This window comes from Rattus norvegicus, chromosome 10, assembly GCF_036323735.1.
Source record: "Rattus norvegicus strain BN/NHsdMcwi chromosome 10, GRCr8, whole genome shotgun sequence".
NCBI lineage: Eukaryota > Metazoa > Chordata > Mammalia > Rodentia > Muridae > Rattus > Rattus norvegicus.
In genome coordinates, this window is record NC_086028.1 from 106,334,505 (window position 1) to 106,358,824 (window position 24,320).

The following is a 24,320-nucleotide window of genomic DNA, read 5'->3' on the forward strand; positions in this document are numbered from 1 at the left end:
AGTCTCATGGAACCTAGGCTGGCTTTGAAATCACTATGCAGCTGAAGATGACTTACCTTCCTGCTTGTCCTTCTCAAGGGTTATGCTGCAGGGCTAGGATACACCATCATGCCTAGCCAGTTTTTCTTTTTTGAGGCAGGGTCTTGCAATGTTTGGAACTCACTGTGTAGTCAAGCCTGGCCTAAAATCACAGGCAGAGATCTACCTGCCTTTGCCTCCCGAGTGCTGGGACTAAGGGTATACACCACCATCCCCAGCCTATTTTTCTAAACTAGGGCTTCCAATCACCACTTTCCATGCTTCATCCTTTTAGTGCTTGTATTCCGTGTGTGTCGAAGGCTGGAGAGCTAGCTACACTTGCTGGTATGGCAGCGGACCTCAATTTATTTTTCAGTACCCATGTGATGGCTCACAAGGGCTGGGGGATCCAACACCATCTTCTGTGAGCACTGCATGCACATCAGAGCCAGACATGTTTACCACACACACATTGAAATAGGCTCAGCAGTAGGTGCCTTCACCCACTGAGCCACCTTGGCATCTCCTGCTTTCCTTTCCAAGGCATATTTGTGTGCATGTACATTAGGCCACATTGGTGTGGGTACCATTTTTTAGAGCTGCGTGTCTGGTCTTTGGATACTTACTTCTAGAGGGTACACATTAAGACTTTAAATCCTGAATTTAAAGTTATTGTACAAGATATATGTATGACAGCATGCATGACAGATGCCCACTATCCATTTTGGTGGCAGAATTTCAGCTCAGCTCCCTTGGCTCAGAGATACAAAGCAGAGGTGACAATGGGTAGTAAAATTTCAACTTTATTTAGCCAATGTGTTCAATTCCAACATTATGGTTTAGAAATGCCTTGAGAATGGGCATTTCATTCAGCCCCAGTGTCCTTAGCTGACTCCCAGTCTGGGAATCAAGGGTCCCGGTTCTGCCTCACACAGGCCACATGCCATGCTGGAAGAGGATCCAGCAGCCAGAGTAATGTGCCCACAGCCGGCCGGCTGGTCGGTAGTTCTGGCTTAAGAAGAGTGAGAGCTGTCCAGGCCTGGCCTGAGCCTGGCAGCAAGCCACACTGTCTCTTTTCCACACGTGGGGACCCACCCTCTGACAGGATGCAGAAATCCCCAGGTTAAATGCAAACTACAAAAGCCATGCTGTCATGGCAACACTAGTACAAGGTGGAGAGAGAGAGAGCATACGACCCAGAACCATCGCCTCCTGCGCAGGGCAGGAAGGGGTCTCAGGGAGGTCTGCGTGGTGGAACAAGTACCTCGACATGGAGACATGTCAGGAAGATGAAACATCTCACAGACGAAATCTGAAGTGATAGCATAAACCTCTCTAACAGGAAAGACATTACCAGTGTGAAATCCCCAAATATGGTAGCAAGCACTTGGGACAAAATCCACGTACAAAAAAGTACACCACCAATTAAAACAAAACGTAGCCCTTCAAGATGGGCTGGCCTGGACAGAGATCCCTTTCCAAAATTGAAAAGCAAAAAAAGAAGAGACAGGTTTAAGTGTACGTGTGTCAGATGAGTGTGGCTTCAGAAAGATTCCCTGGGTTCTGATGGCGCTCCCTCCTGGGGTGAGGCTCAGGCTCCGGAGATGTGGGCTGCTGGGACATGGCCCACCGAGGTTTTGGGTTCAGGCGCCCAGATCTGGCTTCTGCACTACAGTTCATCCTTCACGGCTTTCTGATCGTCGTCTTCTTCCATATCTGGCTCTAAAGCTTCTTCTAGGTCGAGGTCCTGGATGCAGGAAAGGCCAGTTAAAGGACCAAACTGTGGCTGCCCTCAGTGAAACCGGCCCTCACACTAAACTGGTGGGTCATAAAGGACCTGGCCACCATCACCAGCAGTGGCTTGGTTGATGGAGGGTCTAAGTATGATAAGACATAAGGCTTCTGTGTATAGGGCATGTCTTCCAGTTAGGAACCCCAGCTAAACCTAACTTCCAACTGGGCATGGTTCTAGGAACCTACAGATCCCAGACCTGGCAGGGACAACAGGCCCAGCACAAGTTGAAGCTCAGTAGCTGTTGGTTACTTTCCCAGGCTGTGTGTGGAAGTGCCTGGCCACAGGACACAGCACTTACTCCATTCCCTGACAGATCTCTTGGGGCCAGTATACCTCTCGCTTCAGTAGGACTTCTAGGTGGTCCTCAAGGACACTTGCCTTCAAGTTCCACCCTATTAAATCCTGACCTGCCTTCTGCTTCCTCCATATTATCAACACCATGGTTAATGGTGGTTATAAGCTGACCTCTCTAGGTGCAGATCTACTGAAAGGCAGCCCATGTCCACCCTGCAGTCTAGGGCCATCAGCACTGCACACAGTAACTAATTAGTGTGTGATACCCTCAGAGCAAACAACAGACAATTGGCTAGAAGTTTAAGTACATGTTAGCAGAAATCAGCCGGGTAGTGGTGGTGTACAACTTTGATTCCAGCATTCAGGGGGTAGAAGCAGGTGGATCTCTCAATTTGAGGCCAGCCTGGTCTACAGAGTGAGTTCCAAGACAGCCAGGGCTACAGAGAAACCCCATAGGATGGCTTTGAAGCCCTGGCTGTTTTAAGTGGTGACTGTAGAGTACGTCTCTCAAACCAAAGGCAAAGTCTGGGGTGTTACAGCTGTGCCTGTTACATGGCCACCGAAGTCTCTATCAAAGCCCAAGCTTAGTACCTCCACAAGGACCCGAGCGGCCACACTCAGCTGGCCACACTCACGTCATTGTCCCCCGCTCCATCCTGGCCACCGCTCTCCAAGAATTTCTTAAAACCATCTAGTGTCCGCTCACCGTTGTAATCAATGACCTGCAGGAAGTGAGTGAAAAGGGTTGAACTGGGCCCAGCAGCGCCTGCTGCACACGGCAGGAATGTCTGAAGGGCTGCCTGCCCCTCGGCCCAGCAGGGAGGGACTTACCGTTCTGTCTGCACTTGCTGGGAAGAACTTGAGTGTGGGAAAGCTGTGCACCTTCACAGCTTCCACCTCATTGGCTGTTGAGTCCATCTTAGCGATGACGATATTCTCATGGTCTTTGTATGTCTCTCCCAGTTTATCCCAAATCGGGGCTAGCTGCTTGCAGTGACCACACCAGGGAGCATCTGAAAGAGAGCAGTACTGAGGACCCATCCTGGACAGAGCTTACCTACAGACGTTTGTGTCAGGTGCTATCATTTCCAAGCCCACCACAGGACCAAGCTGGGAACCCAGAGATCCTCACTTACAGAATTCAACAAACACGTTCTTTTTCTCATCAAAAGCAACCTCCTCAAAGTTTTTCCCAACTAGCACTTTCACTGGCTGCTTGTCCCAGTCTTCAGGCAGTTCCTGGCTCATCAGGTGGGGCTAGAATAGAGAGAGAGAGAGAGAGAGAGAACAAGGACGAACAGTCAGGTACAACATTGCCCCACACATCAATCCTGGCATAGCTGAGACATACTGTCCTCCACAAACCAGAGCTGACGTTGCCAGGAATCTGGTAAGAGAAGGTTGAGCCTTCAAGGCAGACCAACTAAGATACAGATCAAGTGTCCTAGTAGCCATGAAGCTACCTACCTCAGAGCATGGCTATACAAGGGGGAGTCCGTCTATGGTTCCCTCCCCCGACCCTGGTATAGAGTAAGAACAGAGACCTCAAAGCAGCAGAGGCTGTGCTAAGGACCTTGTGCTAACACCTTCGGAATTTGAAGGAGATACTACAGGAAGCACAGGACACTGGATGCCATGGATAGAACCTATTCTGCAAGCCTAACTGTGTTACCACAACCCAGGTCCAACTCCACACCTTGATCTTGCCCTCCAGGAAGTGGTGGCAAAATTGTGTGATCTTCTCAGCTGTCAGCTCGTCTGACTCCGGTTTGTACTTGGTCATCTCTTCCTCCAGGGTAATAAGCCGCACAGCTGGACATTCCTCCTTCTTCAGGCCAAAGAACTCAAGTATGCGCTGGTTGTCAGTGTGGTCACTATCGATGAAGATGAACAGGATCTTGGGGGAGAAAACACACATTCAGACAAAATTCTAGATATATGATCACATCTTGAAACAGCTTTGGATATCTTGAGTCTAGGGCTGGTTAATTAGAGCAACAACATTTGCTAGCCAACAAGGCTGGCCCAGTAGACATCTATAACGCAGATCTGAGTGGGTAGCACTACAGAGGCCCAGCAGACCTCTAGCACTGGTAGCAGAACCCAATGTTCTGAGGTAGCCCACCTTGCCCTTAAAGCCCTCGGCCGCTTTCTTAAAGTTGCTCAATTTGCCATCGTAGTCAGACACACTCTTGGGCAGGAACAGCAGAATATGTGTTTTGATTTCACCTCCGAAAATCTTTGGAGCTGTCTGTGGAACAAGTAGCAGTTACTGGGTCAGTTCTTACTCCCAGTGGCCCGAGCCCCTACCACTCTACCTCAGAGGCCCCACCTGTTCAGTGAACTCGATGACCAAAGGCAGCTGGTTGTGCTTGATGAAGTCTAACAGCTTCTCCTTGGTGATCTCACCTTCAAAATTGTTGCGGCCTTCATCAAACTATGGACAGAAAGGGGGCTGTGAGCTTTGCATGGCCATTCAGCTTTAAAGGACAGACAATGACTGTCCCCCAACAGTCTAAACTGGACACAACCATCACCCTCTTCATAAGCTAGTGGCAGGTTCACACCTCATGCCTGGTGGTTCATGGTCCTTCTGCTGCTCTGACTGAACTGCACAGGCATGAGTGTGCCAGGCCAAAGCAACAGACATCACTACAGAGGCTTCATCTTCATGCTCTTACAGAGTAGAAATCTCCAGAGTTGAATGTTGAGAAGGTAGGCACTTGTTTGATAAAGCTACTTAGCAAAAAAACAAAGATGGCTGGAGATAGCTCCATGGATAAGAGCCCTGTCTGCTCTTCTAGAGGACCTGAGTTGGTGGCCAGCCTGGTCTACAGAGTGAGCTATAGGATAGCCAGGGCCACACAGAGAAACCCTGTCTCAAAAACATTAAGAACAAAAACTGGCTGATGACAATTCCTAACAATGTAATACAATTAGTTGTTACATTGTATGCTTTAGGCAAAGACAAGGGGTAAATGCCTATTTCTGTTAGATACAGGTACAACTGTTGTTTTCCAAGCTCACACCTATGCAGGCTTGGCTGGCTTCAAAGGCCTACCACTCCATGCCCAGCCTTCTTGGTTTGTTGGAGGCTTTTTGTTTCTTGAGACAGGGTCTTATCCTGCATACCAAGCTAACCTCAAACTAGTAATCCTCCTGCCTCTGCATGTTGAGCAGTAGGATTACAGACACGTACCACCATATCTAGCTCACTCTAAACACTTCTGAGCCAAGACACTTGGATGCAAGGATGTGGGCGCTGACTGCTCATCTTTCTCACTGGCCACCCTCTACTCCACCTCCCCAAAGATCAGGAGGAGGCAGGAGCCAGAGAGAGTTTGCACTGCTCTTCCAGGAGATAGTGACGCTGTCAGCACCTTATCAGGCAGCTCATAGTTGCCTACAACTTTGGTACCAGGGGATCTAATGCCTCGTCTGTACTTGTGTGCACACAGCCATACAACAGATGAACAAATACACACATAAGTAAAAAGAAAAACAGACAAAAGAGGAGGGAGGGAGCAGGTGGTTGGGGTGGGGAGAACAGAAGCACTCATTTTAAACAGTCATAGAGGTTCTAGCCAGGAATGTGAAGCTAGGCTGAGCCCACTGTTCTCTTATATTCCATTTGAGCCTATAGGGTGTTTATCCATCTGGAAGATGAGTGAGCAGGGTCCCTCATGCTCTCTCCAGGTGTGACCACCACCCACACAGCTCCTCCTCTGGTGAGAGGGCCACATGCAAAACTGACTACCTGGTTTGGGCTGCTATCGTCATGGTGATATCGCCATACAGTATTCCTTCAGTCTACCATGGTAAAAACAGCTCTTGTTCAGTGAGGGCTGCTGCAATGAGGCCTGGCTTAAAGATCTCATCCAGATGCCATAACGGTCTCTGGTAGAAACAGCAGTCTCACCAGGTCATGACAGACAATACACAAGTGGCCTTGGCTGACTTCCCTGGTTCTACAGCTGTCCTCAACCCAGGTTGCATGTTATCCTCCAGGCACAACACGAAGTGCAGCAGCTGACCTCAGCCCAAGCTGGCTGGCTGGCCTCACTGGGGAACTTATCTGACCCTGCTAGTCTGCCTCAGAGAGCTCAAGAAAGAGTAGAGAGGAAACCCAGCTGACTTAGTGGCTGGAGCTCATATCCCAAAGGAAGGGGAACAATAGGAGGCCAAACTGAGCCAGACGGTAAGTTTGTAACTCACAAACAAACAAACAAACCCAAAACCACTGAATGTGTTTGTACACTCAGGAGAGGAAGATCAGAAATTCAAGTGGGGCAGCCTCAGCTACAGAGTTAAAAACTAGTCCAAGCTATACAACATCCAACCTAAGGGGAAAAAAAAAGGGGGGGGAGCCCTCAGTGATTAAAAGGACTGGATGCTTTTACAGAGGACCAGAGGTCCAAGCTCCAGCACCTACATCACAGATCATAATTGTCTGTAACTCCAGTCCCAGGGTAGTTAGTTAATGCCCTCTTTTGACCTCTGCAAGCATCAGGCATATCCATCCCTAAACACACAGCAGATCTGCACACACTTGACCTGAAGGCAAGAGCAATCAAGTTTCTTTTTTGTTGTTTTTTTGAGGCAGGGTTTTTCTTTATGACCCTGGCTATCATTGGAGCTCACAGAGGCCCACCTGATTCTGGAATTAAAGGTGTGTGATAATGTACCTGGCTTGAATGAAATTTTCTAAAATCTGAAAAAGCTTTTGCTGTCAAGACTCATCCAGAAACTTCTCACACCCTGTGTCAGACAAGATGCCTTAAAGCTTCTGGACAAGTGTACTGCAACTCTGTTCTCAGAGAGTATCCTCTGGCGGTAAAGACACCAGACAAGAGCACTGATACACGCTGAGGGGACCTTGTCTGAACTATTTTTCACCTTCAAATTATTTCAACCTCAAATTGGTGAAACCCTTTCAGAAGCAGGCAGGCAGGCAGGCAGACCACAATGTCAGGTGCTAGGCTCACATGGCTGCAGACCAGGCAGACCCTCGCACCTAGGCTTCATCTGTCCTCAACAGTTCACCCCACACCCCAGTTGGCTGACAGGACAGTCTCTAAGTACCCCTGTCCATCTGTTTTCTTTTTTCGACACGGGGTTTCTCTGTGTAGTCCTCCCCGACTGTCCTAGAACTAGTGCTGTAGGGCAGGCTGGCCTCCAATTCAGAGGTCTCCCTGCCTCTGCCTGGCCCTACTGCCCACACCACATCCTGATCTTGGTACAACTGGACTGCAAAACCGCGAGCAGGTATCACCCTGCCTCTCAAGACAAAGAGCCCACAGCCTCCAGTAACACCAAAGTCCGCTTGGTTCCTGTGACAGGAATACTTAGCAAGGACACACAGTGACTATAGAAGACTAGCAATGGGACTGAATTTACAGTTCAGGTGGGAGGCCTGCTGGGAATAAGGGTGGAGTACACAAGGGTCACACATCCAAAGGTTCTAGAGCTCTTGTCTAGGCTGAGGAAAAAGTCCTATCAATAGGTTCTCTGGCACTGTGGAAATAATTACTACCACTAGACTAGGAACTTAAAAATGGAGCGGTGGCTCAGTGGTTAAGAGTGATAGCTTTTGGGGTTGGGGATTTAGCTCAGTGGTAGAGCGCTTGCCTAGCGAGTGCAAGGCCCTGGGTTCGGTCCCCAGCTCCGAAAAAAAGAAAAAAAAAAAAATGAGTAATAGCTTTTCTTCCAGAGGATCCCAGTCCAATCCCCACATCTACAAAGCAGCTCACAACGGTAACTGCAGTGCCAGGGGATACAGCACCCCCACGCAGATGCACATTTGAAAAAAAAAAAAAATTAAGGTCTGGTATGTGGCTCAGATCTGTAATTTCAGTACTTGAGAGATGGAGGAGATCTGTCATGAATTGAAGGTCACCCTGGGCTAGACAGTGAATTCAAGGCCACCCAGAACTACAGGGTAAGACCTATCTTGCCTTTACTACCACCTTGTACTGTTCAGGAGACTCAGAATGTCAGTGGTCAGGGAGGCTACTCCAAAGGTCACAGTGTGAAGTGGTTGCCATAGTACAACTCCAGAAAGACATAGCAGAGATCCTTGATCACTAAACATCCCGTCAGCCCCGCTTGGTCCTTCCCAATATAAGCAGGCAACACCGCCCCCTGCAGACCAACATCTGAACTGCCCTGGCCACAGCTCTCCAAGGGTCACTCACCTTCTTAAAGAGGACCACCCCATCCTTGTCCAGCTGGTACTTGGAAAACACATCGCTATTGGAAGTGATTCCAAAAGGTATGTCATCAACAGCCTCTGCTGCCAGCAAGAACTGCTTGGCGGAGTCTGACCCTGCGTCCTGGAAGAAGAAGGGAAACAGAGGTGGCCAATCCTGAGCAGTGCTCCTGAGAAACAGCAGGGACCCCTCCCTCTGTAAGGACAGCAGACAGACCAAGTGGAATTCTAAAGCTCTACCTTGAAGAAGCCGATGACCGTCACTTCGCTTGAGTCCACCAAGGACTCTGCAGCTGCAGTGTCAGACAGGGTTGTGGCTGCTGGGCCTGTGCGTTTCTTCAGCCAGTTCACAATGTCGTCAGCTTCCCTGCCAGCTACGCCCCAAACAAATGTAAGTTGCTGTCAAACAGGGTATCACCCATCCTGCCAGGCCATCTCTCTTCTGAGCTGTGCCCATGAGGCTCAAGACAGCCCAGCCTATTCCTAGAGCAAGATGTCCTCCTATAGAGAACTCCAGAAAAGTGCACACATCTGGAAACATGCCCTGCTCACTAGGCATTTCTCCCCAATCTTTCCAAATTTCCTTGAACACTAATGTTCATTCAGTTCAGGTACTCCTACAGTACACATACAAGGCTACGCCCCTAGAAATGTGGGGTTAGTCAACCTTAGTGCTAGCTCTATAGTCCCAAAACAGGACTGACTTGACTCTGACACCTCAGGTGGGCCAGGTGTTCCTGTCTGGAACTTGCCCTACCCACTTCCCTGGTGGATAAGAACTGGAAAAGTATTGTATGCTTGAGTGCTAGTCAAAGCAGACACAGTGAGGAGAAAGTGAGCCTGTTCCCTCCTTATGGGAGAGGCTGATAAAAGAGCCCTTCTCCTGGACTGGGCCATTTGGACTAATCAAGGTATGTCTAACATGCAATTTACCAAGATTCTGGTAACAGTTTGGTGACAAGAAACCGGTTTCCAAACAAGATATGGCTCACTCAGAAAACCCAGAGGCGGGGCTGGGGATTTAGCTCAGTGGTAGAGTGCTTACCTAGGAAGCCCAAGGCCCTGGGTTCGGTCCCCAGCTCCGAAAAAAAGAATCAAAAAAAAAAAAAAAAAAAAAAAGAAAACCCAGAGGCTAGCTGAACATCAAAGTAACTGATCAATTAAAAAAGTTTTTGAGTTGCTGGGATTAAAAAAGCATGCCACTACTACCTAGGTAGGAAAAAAAAACAAAACCTTTTTTTGCTGCTCTTCCTAAGAGGACCTGGGTTTGGTTATCAGCACCTACACTAGGTGGCCCACAACTGCCTATAACTTGAGTTCTAATGTATCCAACACATTCTTCTGGCAGAATACACAAGATAAATATACATGCTTCAGGTGTGCATGCATGCATGGGTGTATACACACATACGCGCGCACACACGCGCGCACAAAACATCACTATACTCAGTTTACAAAGTGGTAGTGACTGTACTCAGGTCTTGATATATGCTAGGAAGTAGGCAAGTGCTCTACCTACCAAGTTCCATACTTTTCAGATGGGGTCTTACTCTGTAGACCTGGATGGCTTAGATCCCACACTGGGCTGGCCTCGAACTTGGAAGATACTCCTGCCTCTGCTTCCCAGGTGCTAGCCATATGCATAAGCCAATATATAGAGTTCTGGACAAAGAACCTTCCTTTTTTGTTTTTTTGGTTGTTGTTAATAGGGTTTTCTGTGTAGTTTTGGCTATCCTGAAACTTGATCTGTAGAGGAGGCTGGCCTTTAGAGTTCTGTTTCCCAAGTAATGGGACTAAAGGTGTGCACCATCACCGCCGACAGGAACTTTTTACTCCAAAAGTGGAGTCATGTAAAAAGGACCACAGAGAACCTAGGGAGGTGACTAGCTAACACTGAACATCACACTGCTGTTCAGATAAATATATATCTGACATATGTGTGTGTATCCGTGTGTATGCACGTATGTATGTATATGTTGCTCTGTAGACTAGGCTAGCCTCTGTAGAGACCTACCGGTCCCTGCCTTCCAAATGCGGGATTAAAGGTTTGTGCCACCACACTCAGCTGAGACGCAAGTCTTTTGCTAGTAGTAACTAACTGAACTGCCTATATCAAGGTCCAGCCTCCACGAAAGTTCCTTTAGCAGTGGCTTGGTGATGGATGGAAGCTTGGATTTGCATTCGGTCACCAGCTACTAGAATGTTCTAACTATGAAAGGGTCCCTAAGGGAAAGGTGCAGTGAGAAATCACGAATGCTTGGCCAGGTGCTGACACACTGTGAGTGACAGTTACAAAGCGTCACCCAAGTGTCACGCCTACACTCTCTGGAAGCATTGCATTCCTGAAGAACCAATAGTTCAAAGCCCCGTGTGTTCAGTGGAGCTCTTGCCTCCTCCTCCTCCTCATTGGTCAATCACCAGATAAGCCTCAGGCAGCGGGCTACTCAGGAGGTCATCACAGCTGTGACACTTCCTGTGAATACTCCAAAGGGGGAACTTTCTCCACATAGCTCTGAGATGCAAGAGTTGGTATAGGACCCACTTGAGAGAAGGCTCTCTCTAAGCCTCTGAGAAGGTTCCTACTTCTAAGACTTACTTTCTGGTTTTGCTCCCAAAGCCTACAGCCATTAGAGGGTAGTGCTAGGGTCACACCTGTATATTCCTTTGGGGAGGCTGTGTCTCCATTCTTGAAGAACTTGATTGTGGGGTAGCCACGGACACCATACTGCTGGGCCAGGTCAGACTCTTCTGTGGCGTCCACCTTTGCTAGTCGGATCTCAGAGCCTTCTGCCTTCAGTTTTGCAGCAGCTTTGGCATACTCTGGGGCCAGTGCTTTGCAGTGGCCACACCATGGGGCATCTGTAAAAGAAACCAGGACACTGGAAGGCAGTCCTCCATCCAGGTCTATTTCTTCCCTTTGTACTTCCTTTCATAAAAACCTTATCAGCACACCAAGATAACCCCTCTTAACGAATATAGGAGACTGTGCTGATAGCTGGTGCTCTTGGGCAATATCAGGACAGAGGCCACAAGTGACAAACCAACCCCAATCCCTACTTTGCCCTGTGACCACCAGCACTGCAAAATAATCCTGACTTGTAACTTCCTACTGCCCCAAGCAATCAGGGTCAGTGTATCTTTAGGATTTACCACTCAGAATCTAGGAAAAGTTTAACAGTTGCTGGCCCAGCACTATACCTAGCAAGAACATGCCCAGATGCTGATCCAAAGCTGTTCTTCTAGTGTGGGAATGTGACAATCTGTCAAGTAGCCTGGCAGCTGCATTGGGACTCACACTCTTGTAAGTAGAAGTAAAGGCTTAGGATCTGGCTGGCTTCCCGGCGAGGAGAATACGCCAGGTAACAGGTAGAGTGGACATAGTATATAGGGTTGGATCTACTCTATCGGAATTGCTAACTGCTCACACAGCCCATCCTGTTTTCCCCGGCTAACAGAAGGTTCTGGCCATGTGGAAGTAGTGCACAAAGACACCTTCTTGATTCTCAGCCCTGCAGTCACCCTCAAGGAGTCCTTACTACAACGACTTCCACTTGGGTAGGAAGGATGCTCTTGGGAAAACTGGGAACAGCGAAGCTGACAGTAGGTGTTACCCGCGAGGTGCAGCTCCGGGACCAGCCAGCCCGTGCTCCAAGGGGCAAACTGAGGGCTACGGGCCACCGTACTCAAGAGGGGCTGGCCACGCAGGACAGGGCTGGGTGCCGCCGAGGGCGGCCCTTAGTAATCTGTGGACAAGGGGCCCTCCCCGCCCGGCCTGGCCCGCGGCGCACTCACAGAACTCCACCAGCAGGTAGTTGTGCGCCGCCAGCGCCTCTGCGAAGTTGCTCTTCTTCAGCACCAGGACGTTGTCCTCCTCCTCCAGAGCGTCGGCGCCCACCCTAGCCGCCCAGGCCAGGGCCAGGCACAGCAAAGCACGGCTCAGCATGTCGGACGTCGGCAGCGGGCGGGGCAGCTAGGTTGGCGCCGCCGGGACAGCCAAGGCGACGAGAGCGCGCGTCGGTCCAGACCTCGCCTTTATAAATCCTGGGTCGGGGACGCGCCCACGCCTCCCCCTTACTGCGCGCGTCACCTGCCGTGCGCATGCGCCCTGCAGCGCCCTTCGATTGGCCGAGGAGCTAAGAGACCCGCCCTCGCCGGGCGAGGACTGGACACCCAGTCAAGGCTGGGCCACGAAATGGGAAAAGACCCGGAGGCCTTTCAGTTCTTGCCTCGGATTGGCCACAGTGCGCGCGCGCGCGCGCACAAACTCTACGTTCCCCTGCCTCTGATTCGCTGGCGGAGGCGAACTTTCTCTTTCTGGACTTCTGACTGGCGACTTTTCCCACGCCTTTCACACGTCCGGAATGGCAGATGCTTTCCGCTGCCCGGCCGTGTGGCTCCTGATTGGCCGAGAGATGCGCGTACCCAGCGCGATTCTCCGTCGAACGTGGCAGTGGGAGGAGTCCCGGGCCTTTGGGCGGAGCTACGCCTGCGCTTCCGAAGCCCCTCGTGTTGCATTCTGACTGGACCGCGTTTCTGTACTGGGACCGCCCCCAAGTCGCCGCCAGGAAGTCAGGGGAGGCCATTTCCGGTGCGCGTGCAGCTCGTGCAGCCCCTGCCCAGGTCCTGGGCGATGTTCCCCCAGGGTTCAGGAGTCTGTGCTTTGCCCGACTGCGTCAGCTGTCACCGGTTAGCGGGCCTCGCAGTTGCAGCCAGGGGTCTCCACAGGCTGCGGGCACGTTTCTCCCATTTCGACCCTTGGTTATCCGAGGCTCCAGTTTACCGGAATGGGGTGCCCAAGACTTCTGCGGAAACCCGCTGGGGAAGTGGAGAAAGCAGTTTGTCATCGACTTTATTGACTACATGTTGAAATGGCACTTATGTTCGTTTGGTCGAATAATAATAAAGTTTGGCTTCTGTAAGTCAGCCTTTATATTACGTAGGAGATTCACATTTTATCTCGGTTGGACCTCCTTTTCCAGATTCACCATCTACATTGTGTCTCAATCCCGAAGTGACTTGGAACTCACTACGTAAGCTGGCCTCGAATTTGAAATTCTTCAAGATCTCCCCCAACCTTTTGGGTGCTGTGGTTACAGCTATGAGCAATCCCTGACAAAGGTCCATCCTTTACTGCTCAATGACTGATATCCGACCTGCTCTCCACCCCCACCCGAGAGCGCTTGGCTCACTCATTCTAGCAGCCTCCTCTTTTTTCACTTCCCACCACAAACACTATCCTGATAGTCAAGGGTCATTAGAAAAGGAAAACACTCAAATATTAAGTGTATACAATGACTAATAATATACTGCTCTCAGAAATGGTAAAAGCAGAAATATGGTATATGGTTTTGTATTTTGATAGTTTTTTGTTGTTTTAGTTTTTTCAAAGCAGGGCTTCCCTGTGTAGCGCTGGAACTCACTCAATAGACACCAGCCTGGCCTCGAACTCAGAGATCCATTTACCTCTGCCTCCTTGAGTGCTGGGATCAAAGGTGTGTGCCACCACTGCCTGGCTGTAGCTTCTTGTAAGGACATGTGTCACAGTTCCTACATGGATCTTCCCTTACCTATGAGTTTGTTGAAGACCAAGTCCTCTGGGCCCCAACCCCATTTAATGTAGGAAGAGTGACAGTCAGATACTGGTTGTGCTCACTGGAAAACTTTCACGTGTATACAGTATGACTTTACAGGTTAAAGAGGGCTATGAATGAATCTGTCCTGGAAGAGTACCTAGTTCGGCAGCAGCTTGGCTAGGTGCTTGGTCTTTTCTCTGCCTATCTGAAGTGCCAGTACACATTTCCTGCACTTAGAAATGATGGAAATTGCTTCATATCTGCTGCTGCCTCCTATTGTTCTTGTAGTTACCTTGAGTTGTTTTAGAAACCATTATTTGGAGCCAGAAATAAAAGCCAGGCAATGATGGCACAAATCTTTAATCCCAGTAATCAGGAGGTAGAAAAAGTTGGATTTGTGTGTGGCCACCCTGGTCTACAGAGCAAGTTCCAGGACAGCCAGGATTGCACAGAGAAACCCTTGCCTCAAAAAAGTAGGGGGTGGGGAGGGGAGGAAGGGAGAGAGAGAGAGGTTTAGAAAGTTGTCTGGTGAGGTTGGGGATTTAGCTCAGTGGTAGAGCGCTTGCCTAGCAAGCACTAGGCCCTGGGTTCAGTCCCCAGCTCCGAAAAAAAAGAAAAAAAAAAAAAAAAAAAAAGAAAGTTGGCTGGTGGGCTGGAGAGGGCTCAGGAGTTAAGAGCAATGACTGCTCTTCCAGAGGTCCTGAGTTCAATTCCCAGCAACCACATGGTGACTCACAACCATTTGTAACAGAGATCTAATACCCTGTTCTGGTGTGTCTGAAGACAGCTATAGTGTATTCTTATAAATAAAATAAATAAATCTTTAAAAAAGAAAAGAAAGGGGGTTGGGGATTTAGCTCAGTGGTAGAGCGCTTGCCTAGCAAGCGCAAGGCCCTGGGTTCAGTCCCCAGCTCCGAAAAAGAAAAAAAAGAAAAGAAAGTTGGCTGGTATAGCAGCATTCCCTTATAATCCCAGTACTTTAGAAAAGCAGGTGGATTAATTCTCTCTGTCTTGTTTTTGAGACAGTCTCCCCTACCTCTCTTCTCTGTAGCCCTATATTGTCTTGAAACTCACTGTATAGACCAGCCTGGCCTCAAACTTTCAGCAACCATACTGCCTCTACCTCCTAAATCACTGGAATTACAGGTATGTTCCACTATACCTGGTGACTACCAGGAGCTACTTGAGACCTTTTCTCAAAAAAAAAATAAATAAATAAAAATTTTTTTCAGGATTTTGGTACTAAACGCTAGGGTGGGATTTTTTTTTTTTTTTTTTTTTTTTTTTTGGTTCTTTTTTTCGGAGCTGGGGACCGAACCCAGGGCCTTGCGCTTCCTAGGCAAGCGCTCTGCCACTGAGCCAAATACCCAACCCCAGGGTGGGATGTTTTAATAGTGGGTGTTGAATATGATAGTTTAAAGACAACTTGCCTTCAGAACCAGAAGTGACTCTCAGCTTGTCTCTGGGCTGCCAGTGTCAGACACAGGATGGATAAAGCTCTCAGTACAGGCAGCTGCCCCATATCCAGATAACAGAGTAGGGCTGCTGACATTGTATGAACAGAAGGGGCAGCGCTGAGGTGCTCCTGATGATCACAGAATCTTGGACTAATGAAGGTCTGCAAATGTCTATCTCTGCACTGGCCTTCTACACAGCCAACAGTCCCTCCTGCATTGTGAGTTCTGTTTTGTTTGTTTGTTTGTTTGTTTGTTTGTTTTTTAAGTCATTGTATCTTTAATAACCGGGCAGTAAATCAAAACATGGAAAAATATTGTTCCTTTTACGGGCGTTGCCCATCACTACAGACTTTAGTGAGTGAGAGGGGATTCTAAACAGCATGGGAAAGGTTCCAGGCTCACGGATTGAGGCGTTTGGTTGCTGATAATCGGCCGGGGGATGAGGAGCACAAGAGATTAACAAGCCGGGGTTGGGGATTTGGCTCAGTGGTAGAGCGCTTGCCTAGGAAGCGCAAGGTCCTGGGTTTGATCCCCAGCCCCGGAAAAAAAGAAAAAAAAAAAAAAAGAGAGAGAGATTAACAAGCCCCCAGAGAACAGGCCAGCGGTTGCTGGGTCATGAGCACCTTGAAGCGTTTCTTGATGGTGATTCAGTGTCTTGAGTATTTGTCATCTGGGGAGAACTGAGCAGGATGGGCAGAGCAAGTCTGTTGTCCCATGGGGTCAAATTTCTTTAGAGTATAGATGCGATCGCCCTGCTTGTTGAGGTAATACTGGAGAAACATGGACTGCCCTCAGCAGAAAACATGCCAGTAGCCATTGTGAGTTCAGAGGGAGGCCTGAAATTCTTGGGCCCTCTGGGTTTGTTGAGTGGCCAGATCATGTACGGGTAGTTATGTCCCAACTTGAGAATGCAGGTCAGATTATCTGAACAATCTACACGGCCTTGAGAGCCAAGCTGGTAACTTAGTTCTGTTTCCCAAGGCCTGCCTTATGTCTTCGAAGAGCAGCTGCCATCGCTGAAGAGGTGTTAGTTTGGATACCCTGTATCAAGGTCCTGTAAGACCCACACTGGCTATTGCATTTTCCTAGCCATTGGAAATGCATCGAAATATCCTTCAGTAAGGAGTCTTACTTAGAGAAGGTGTCTGTCGAGGTTGAGTTATTGGTGGTTTTGATTATTACTATTAGTTCTCAGAACCAAGCAACTCTTTTTCACCTGGCTGGCTTGTCAGGTATCCAGTAGGGTAGGAAGCAGATTGATTACAAGACCGGTTGGAGAGTGAATCGAAAGCGCTGATGACAGCAAAGTGGGAGGCAGGGGAATGGTGTACATGGCCATGGGTATAGCAACTTTTGATTGGTACAGATTGTTCTGGGCATGGAGAAAGGTCTTGTTAAGTCACGGTAGCTGATGGACCTATAAACACCATGGAAGCTGACTGCTCATCCACTGGTACTACCTCCAACCCATCACTTTCCTCAGGAAAGGAGGACTGTCTGGAGCTAGTTGAAGAGATAGAAGCCTGGGAATTTCTGGGAGTCCTAGGCAGAGGGAAGTTGTTGGGGAGGATGCCTGGCTCCTGAGGAAAAAGGGATGGGCCTTGGAACACACCACAGAAGCAGGTTAGTGAGATAGGGAGGCTCTGGTTAGACTTGGGACCTAGGAAACACATCACAAACTTTATGAGGCCACCCTGAGTTAACCTGCACTGGGAGGAGCCAGAGCAAAGTCCTAGTTGTTGGCACTATGCTTGTACACTTGGAACTTAGGGTCTGAGTTCACACACTTACCTGTCTAGAACAAACCCAAAGTTGTAAGATTATGTATCTTGGTTCAATGCAAGCTTCAGAAGCTCATATTTGATAAAGCAGCATTGCTGAGAGCAAGTGATAAAAATTTTAAGGATGAGCTAGGAGACTGGTTGGCCCTGCAAAGTCTGGAGAAAAGGCCTCACCCTGCTCAGGCCTGCCTGGCTGCTGGGGCCAGGAAGAGTTCTAGGAGAGGATTGGATCAGCAATTTGGCTGCCTAGTACAAGGAGCTGCTGTTATCAGGTTAGTGGCCTGCAGAATGCTGGTTTTGGGGTCTGCTATTCTTTGGTTCCAATGAACCTAGTCAAGATGGTGGATGTGCCCCGAATTATGGTCAGCTGTCAGCAACAAGATAAAAAGACATCCTTTCCCCCCACCCCCAGTAAAGGTTCATCCCACTATTCGACACTGTGGACCCCAAGCCAAGATTGGCAGGGTTCCAGAAGTAGACGATCACTACTAGCTGCAGGAAGGGTACAACCACTTTTCTAAACGGCTTAGTCAGGGTGGCTTCTCAGAGCTAGTAAAAGGCTGAAAAAGGGAGCTTTTGCACTGACTCCTGTAAAGGTAGGGTGGGGCTTTGAGGTTACTAGGTGCCTTTGGGTGTGCTCTGAGACAAGCAATCCTGCCTCCCTGTGGTCACTACAGAGAGCTACACAGGAGCCCTGGTTAAGGCTTCATAGTTCAGTGGTCCTGCCATCTCTACCTAGGCTCATAGGTGGTGGAGAGAGCACTGTACTAGAGACATGCAGAGAGGCTTCCTTGGCACTGGTTTCCTGTTCCAGCCAGCCTCGCTAACAGACCACCTGGTTGACCTGCACATGCAAGGTATGCAGAGGCAGATCAGTTTTTCAAGGGTCTTGATCTTCTAGCAGGGCTTGTTAGGTAGATATTTCCTTTGAAATGACCCAAATGAACCCATCCACGGGTGGTGTGCAGGGCTCCACACTGAGGGCAAGTCTCTGCCAGATAATTTAGTTATCCCTCTATGCCCAGGGGCAACACTGTGACCCATAGGTCTGAGGTTTGTTTTATATGCACATCTCAACAGAAGCCAGTAGCAAGATGAAACAGGGCTGTCAGCAGCAGACAACCTCGTAGCTAGGACATATGACTTGAGGACTCACTCCATCCTCCATTGGATTCTTGCCATTCCCTGGAACAACCCAACACAAGTAGCATAGACCACACCATCCCAGACTCCTTCAGGGGTGTTTATTTCCCAGTCAGAAGAGAAGCAGGGACAGGCTCCTCTGCCTGTTGAGGCTGGGCCTGGCAGACACCACACAGGGACTGGGGATAGGGAGGGGAGGCACAGGAGACAGCTCCCAACTGCGTGAACTTGGTCCCACGTTTGTCCTGGTTGGGTCCAGGGAGGGCCTGCCCAGGGATGGTGGCACCAAGAACCAGGGCAGAGGCATCAGGCCAGCTGGCCCAAATGGAGGCAATAAATACTGACAGGCCAGGCACGAGGTTCAGGCCACAGGGCCCAGGTGAGACAAGTAAGGCTCGGCTGGCTTTGTCCCTCAGGGGCTGTCTGTGGGGACAGGGGCTCTGAGTACTGCCTACAAGGGACAGAGAAGGCAGAGGAATGAGGCACCCTACCCTGCCTCCTAGATGGGGCTGGAGGCATTGAGTTTTGGCAATTGACCCTCCCCTAGCTACTGGTGCCACCCCCAACCCTGGCCACGGGGAGGGGAAGAGCTGGCCAGGCCCGCAGGAAGCAACAGCAGCACACCCCAGGCCTCCTTTGGGTGGGTCACCAGGATGGGGATGGCAGACAAGGCAAGGACGGGGAGACCACATGCTCATGCAGACAGGGAGTTAAGAGTTAGCGACGGCCCCCAGTACACGTTCCACATGTTAAGGCATCATGGTTAGACAGTGACTGACAGTGATGGATGACCTGGCCATGGAGTGGTGGGGCTAGAGGACGACAGCCCAGCCCAGCCCCACACTGAGGGTTGCTCAGCTGGAACAGAGACAAGGTAGGCCGGGCAACCCAGACAGCGTCCTGTTCCATTCTAGAAGCCAGGGCCTGAGGAGGGGAAGACAGGGGGAACCTGGAGGGACACAGCAGATTGGAGGCCTGGGCTAGAACCCCTCCCCCACTGCACAGGCAGAAGCAGCAATGTGACACTAGAGACCACAGGGGCCTGCGGGCAGGAGGTGGAGGAGGGGCAGACAGAAGAGCTGACTGCCTGAGTGGACTAGGGAGGAATGGTGAGGGAGGTCCTGTCAGCACTTTGGTTTGGGGTGGGTAGGGGTTTAGGGAGGGGCATGTCGGTCCTTCTGTCTGTCCGTCGCCCTGCCCGCCTCCCAGCTGGAGCTCAGTCCTTCCATTCCTTTTTGATGGTGAGATTCCACTCCCAGGACAGGTGGTCAGTTTTGTCATCATCTGTGAAGCGGGACTTGATGTTGTAACTGCCCCGAGCAAGCATGCCTTTGGGGGCCTCTTCCATGGGTGTCAGGAACTCATACTCCTCAGCCCTTGGCCCATAGCTCCCGACCATGTAGTCAGTCTTGTCAACTGTGAGACAGGAAAGGCACAGTTACGGGTGATACAAGTCCCTCCAAGGCCCACTGGCTTCCCGCTCTATGGGCCCGCCCACTCACTTTTGACCCCTTTCCTGTATGTGTGCTGGATGTACTTCATGCCTGACACGATCTCTCTGTTCACCTGTTGGGACACAGAACCAGGGTCAGCTGGTTTCCCATTCTTGCTCCTCTGCCCCCCTTTCCCAAAGCCTTCTCCTTACCCGGAAAGAGATTTTTATCCGGTACTCCACACCTTCCTTCAACACAAATGACTGTTTCTTGAAGCTCTCCAGATCACCTGTATTGAGGAGGTGGCTCAGCTGGTTGCTTGAAAGGTTTTCCACCCTGCCCCCACACCCACTTTCCCTAGCTCCTTCCCTGACACAAAGCAGAGCCTTTGCAAGCCCTTAGCTGCACTTCCCCTCTGCTCCACCAGAGGGCATCAGTGCAGAAAATTATTTTTAGGGGTAGTGGCAAGATGCCAGCTGGCCCCACCCAGGGACTCTAATACCCACTCACCTGTCAGGTCCAGTTCCAGAGGGCCTGGGGCAGTGCTGCACACCAAGGTCAAGCGGGTCACAATGACGTTGGGGACATTGGGGTCTGCAGAGTGAGAGTTAAGAGTCAGAGTTCTGATCCTTAAGATTTTTTTTTTCAGCTCACTTCCTGGAAGAGTGGTATGGAAAGAAGGTGGCAACAGGGTCAGGTGGGATCCCTCCTTCAACCCACCTACCTGCAGAGACAGCTACTCGGCCCAGCAGGGCCTCCTTGTACTTTCGAAGGCTTTCATCATCCTTGTCCAGTTCCTGGATCTCCTGGATGCTCTTCTGGGCTGGAGGCTTGTAGTTCACAGAGTGCTCGTCTTCCTCATTCTCTGCAGCTATCTGAGCGAGCTGCTCAGCAGTGGGTTCCTGTTCTGCCATGCTCACCTCTAGTTTGGGACACCTGTGAGTGGGGCATGAGCAGGACTGTGACAGCCTGGAGGCATTCCACCCTAGGCAGACCCTGACACCTGCAGGGAAAGACACTGGGAACTTTTGAGAGAAGACAGGAGGAGGCTGCTGTCACTGCCGAACCCAGAGGTCCATTTGAGAGGGCTACACCCCAAGGAACGAAATGGGACCACAGCCTGTTCCTCAGAGAAGCAAAATATCTTTTCTCCCCAAGAAGAATAAGCCGCCTCCACAACAAACTGAACCGGCAGACACAACGCTAAATCCCTGGGGTCCTGCTGCTGTCCCTAGCTGCCCAGGCTCTCATCTTACTGGGTTGGGTCACGGAGGTAAGTTCTCCTACAGGGGGATGCTCTGTACCTTAGCCACGTGCAGGACAAGGGTCTGTTTGTTCCTTCCTGCCAATGGAATACTGTACTAAGCTAAACTATGTGATGATCGCTTAAATCCCAAGAGCCCAAAGGAGATCCTAAATATGCAGGTCTGTTCCCCCTAGTGAGGGTCTGAGTATGCAACTTGGGAGCAGGTACACCGCTTGCAGATAAATCTCAGGAACCTGTTTCTGGGCCTTGACCCTAAACCGTCAGTGGCGGTGGAGAACCAACCCGGACGGGAAGCGCCTAGATGCCGTTCAGTTCCGCAGATCCCCAAATGTCTTTCAGAAACCCACTGTAATGCCTGCAGGCGACGCGCAGCGGTCAGGGGGACAGCCCGGCCGTTGTCCCTCTGAGAGGTGTCGGGCAAAGAAACACATAAAGCAGCGGTCCGATACCGAGAGGCTGCAGACGACCCCGCCCGACGCCGCCAAGCGTGGCCGCCGGCGAAAGCATCAGGGCGCGGCCCGCACTTCCGTAGGGCCCGCAATCCGAGCGGGGCGGGGCCGCGCGGCGGGAGCTCCGGGCAAGGCCCCGCGCCGGACCCCGCCCGCGAGGCCGAGGGAGGGGGTCTCACTGGCACCGGGCGCGCAGGCCCTGGCAGCGGCGGCCCCTCAGGCAGGACCTATGCTGCCTCCCGGGCCCGCCCCGCCCGCCTCCATGACCGCGCCCCGCCCGCGAGCGCCGCAGTCGCCCGCGTCGCCGCACAAAGCCAACCCACTCCCCTCACGCGCCGCGCCGCACCGTGCCGCGCCACGCGCCCACTCACCGGAGGCTCGACCACCGCTCTCGCGCTCCCTCCCGCACCAAATGACGAACGTCGTCCGCCGCCCGCCGCTCGGACGGTCACTTCCGGGGTCACAAGACTTCCGCTCTCGCGGGCGGGGTCGCCTTGCGCATGCGCCGGCAGGGGGCGCGGGTCGGTGCCGTCGCCATTTTGCTGCGGGCCTCGTGGGCGCGTCTCGCGTGGGCGGGAGACCTCGCGCTTCTGTAGAATGTCTAGTACGAGTGTCTGTGAGACGAGAGTCTTCTCTTCCAGAGCAGGATCGCGCGGTCACTCTGGGGCTTCCAAGGTTCCCTGATGGTTGTGCCTGGCTCTTGTCCCATTGTCCTGGGAATCACCAGAACCACAGTCCTCGGATGCAGCAGTACCTTGTACCTATGCCGCCTGGCGCATTGCTTTGGGAACCATGTGCCCTCCAGAACCCCCGAATATTATGAGTTATTTGGTTTGTTTTTAGTTTCTATTTTGAGAAAGTTATTTTTGTTTTGTTTTGTAACAGTGTGGCTATCTTGGACCTCACTGTAGACCAGGCTAACCTCTAACCGAGATCCGCCTGCCTCTGCCTTCAGAATGCTGGGATTAAAAGTGTTCATCACTGGGGTTGGGGATTTAGCTCAGTGGTAGAGCGCTTGCCTAGGAAGCGCAAGGCCCTGGGTTCGGTCCCCAGCTCCGAAAAAAAAGAACCAAAAAAAAAAAAAAAAAGTGTTCATCACCACCACCAGGCATATTTCACAGCCTTAAGGCCAGGGCCTCTTTAATGGAGGGCCTGACTGGGGGACTTCCTGTGGTGTGCTTTTGCCAGCCACTTCAGTTCCTCCTGAGGATTCAGTTCCTGCTACTCCATGAGGGCACTCGATTGTGGCTTCTCCCGAATGTAACCTCAGACAGAGGGGAGGCAGAAATTTCTGTATTTTAATCCCACAAGAGCCATCACTTCTGGCCTGCTCTGCTGGCCACACCCGCCCTGGTAGTATCTCAGAAACAGCTGTTGGCTCCAATCATGAAGTTTAAAAGATGATATTAGGAATCAAATGGCCCTCACCATCCATCTTTAGTTATGGCCGTTTTTTTTTTTTTTTTTTTTTTTTTTTTCCGGAGCTGGGGACCGAACCCAGGGCCTTGTGCTTTCTAGGCAAGCGCTCTACTACTGAGCTAAATCCCCAACCCCATGGCCGGTTATTTTATACAAGCACGCACGTATCCTCTGGCCACACATCAATCTGAAGCAAACCAAATGTCCATGTGTTTTTATATCTACGGAATATGGATCTGCTATCCCACCTCCAGGTGGCTGCTGTCCTATGGTGGCGAACTATTTTAAAACAAAACGCCCTCACCACTTGATTATTTCCACTCTTACTATATGGTGAATTTGGCTGGCCTTGAACCTACACACAGGTGTGCACAAGTGTGTTAGGCTAGCTTTTCAGGAGGCCCATGGTACTCCAACTGGATGAGCCTGCTTTATTGAGCTCTGTCCCACCCACAATTCCCTGGTTTGACGCTCCAAGCACAAATCTTCCAAAGCAGCGTTTTTATTTTATTTTATTTTTTTAAAGATTCATTTATTCATTTATTATATATAAGTACACTGTAGCTGTCTTTAGATACACCAGAAGAGGGCATCGGATCTCTTTACAGATGGTTGTGAGCCACCATGTGGTTGCTGGGAATTGAACTCAGGACCTCTGGAAGAGCAGTCGGTGCTCTTAACCGCTGAGCCATCTCTCCAGCCCGCGTTTTTATTTTTTAGATTTATTTTTATTTTATGTATATCAATGTTTTGCTTGGAAGTAGTCTCTGAACCACTTGTATGCAGTACCCTTAGAGGTCAGAAGAGGGCATTGGATCCTCTGACACTAGAGTTAGCATACTAGTGAGACCAGCACAGTAGTGGGTGCTGTACTAGGAATCAAACCTGAGACCTCTCTCAATGAGAAACCAGTGCTCTAAACTGCTGAGCCATCTCTTCAGGCTGCCCCATCCCCAAAGCTTTCATACTGTCTAGCCACAGTAATTGACATTTGAAAAAAAAAATCATTAAAAGTCCAGTCAGTATTTACCCTGATTATATTTTGAGAATTTTTTAAAAACCGTGGGCACTCTTTTTTTTTAAGTTTGTATAACAATTTGTAAAATTTGAGTGTTTAAATTGAGCCACAGACTGGAGACATGACTTAGCAGTTAAGAAAACTAACCGCTCTTCTTGAGGATGCAGATTCAATTTCCAGCACCTACATGGTGGCTCACACCTGTCTGAAACTCCAGTTCCAGGGCTTCTGATGCCCTTACACAGATATATATATATATACAGGCAAAACAACAATGAACATTAAATAAAAATAAAAAATAAATAAAATTTAAAGATAATAAGTTATATTAATATAATGCATTAATATAACGATAAAAAATAAAATTAAAATATGTTGAGCCAGGTGATAGTTGCACACACTTTTGCTCCCAAACTTGGGAGGCAGAGGCAGGGGGATCTCTATGAGCTCACTAGCTCTCTATGA

General features: G+C 50.1%; 2 protein-coding genes and 1 pseudogene across 4 annotated transcripts; all 3 read right to left on the reverse strand.

The window, feature by feature from the left end:
- Positions 1-795: 795 nt before the first annotated feature.
- On the reverse strand, positions 796-12,407 carry P4hb (prolyl 4-hydroxylase subunit beta). Its single transcript, NM_012998.2, has 11 exons — positions 12,108-12,407; positions 10,968-11,174; positions 8,556-8,689; positions 8,302-8,439; positions 4,440-4,544; positions 4,233-4,358; positions 3,804-4,004; positions 3,244-3,364; positions 2,939-3,120; positions 2,743-2,829; positions 796-1,765 (listed from the first exon to the last, which is right to left on the reverse strand). The coding sequence occupies exons 1-11, from the start codon at positions 12,256-12,258 to the stop codon at positions 1,688-1,690; spliced, it is 1,530 nt and encodes a 509-aa protein (NP_037130.2). The 5' UTR covers positions 12,259-12,407; the 3' UTR covers positions 796-1,687.
- Positions 12,408-15,248: 2,841 nt separating this feature from the next.
- On the reverse strand, positions 15,249-18,212 carry LOC108352167 (H/ACA ribonucleoprotein complex subunit 3 pseudogene; annotated as a pseudogene).
- A 141-nt stretch (positions 18,213-18,353) lies between these two features.
- On the reverse strand, positions 18,354-21,843 carry Arhgdia (Rho GDP dissociation inhibitor alpha). 3 transcript variants are annotated; one of them, NM_001007005.1, is made up of 6 exons: positions 21,790-21,843; positions 20,427-20,638; positions 20,213-20,296; positions 19,915-19,991; positions 19,772-19,835; positions 18,354-19,685 (listed from the first exon to the last, which is right to left on the reverse strand). In NM_001007005.1, the coding sequence occupies exons 2-6, from the start codon at positions 20,614-20,616 to the stop codon at positions 19,486-19,488; spliced, it is 615 nt and encodes a 204-aa protein (NP_001007006.1). In that variant the 5' UTR covers positions 20,617-20,638; positions 21,790-21,843; the 3' UTR covers positions 18,354-19,485. The 3 variants fall into 3 exon arrangements, with proteins under 3 accessions (NP_001007006.1, XP_006247959.1, XP_006247960.1); XM_006247897.5 differs by lacking the exon at positions 21,790-21,843 and adding an exon at positions 21,252-21,703; XM_006247898.4 differs by lacking the exon at positions 21,790-21,843 and adding an exon at positions 21,317-21,669.
- Positions 21,844-24,320: the final 2,477 nt, after the last annotated feature.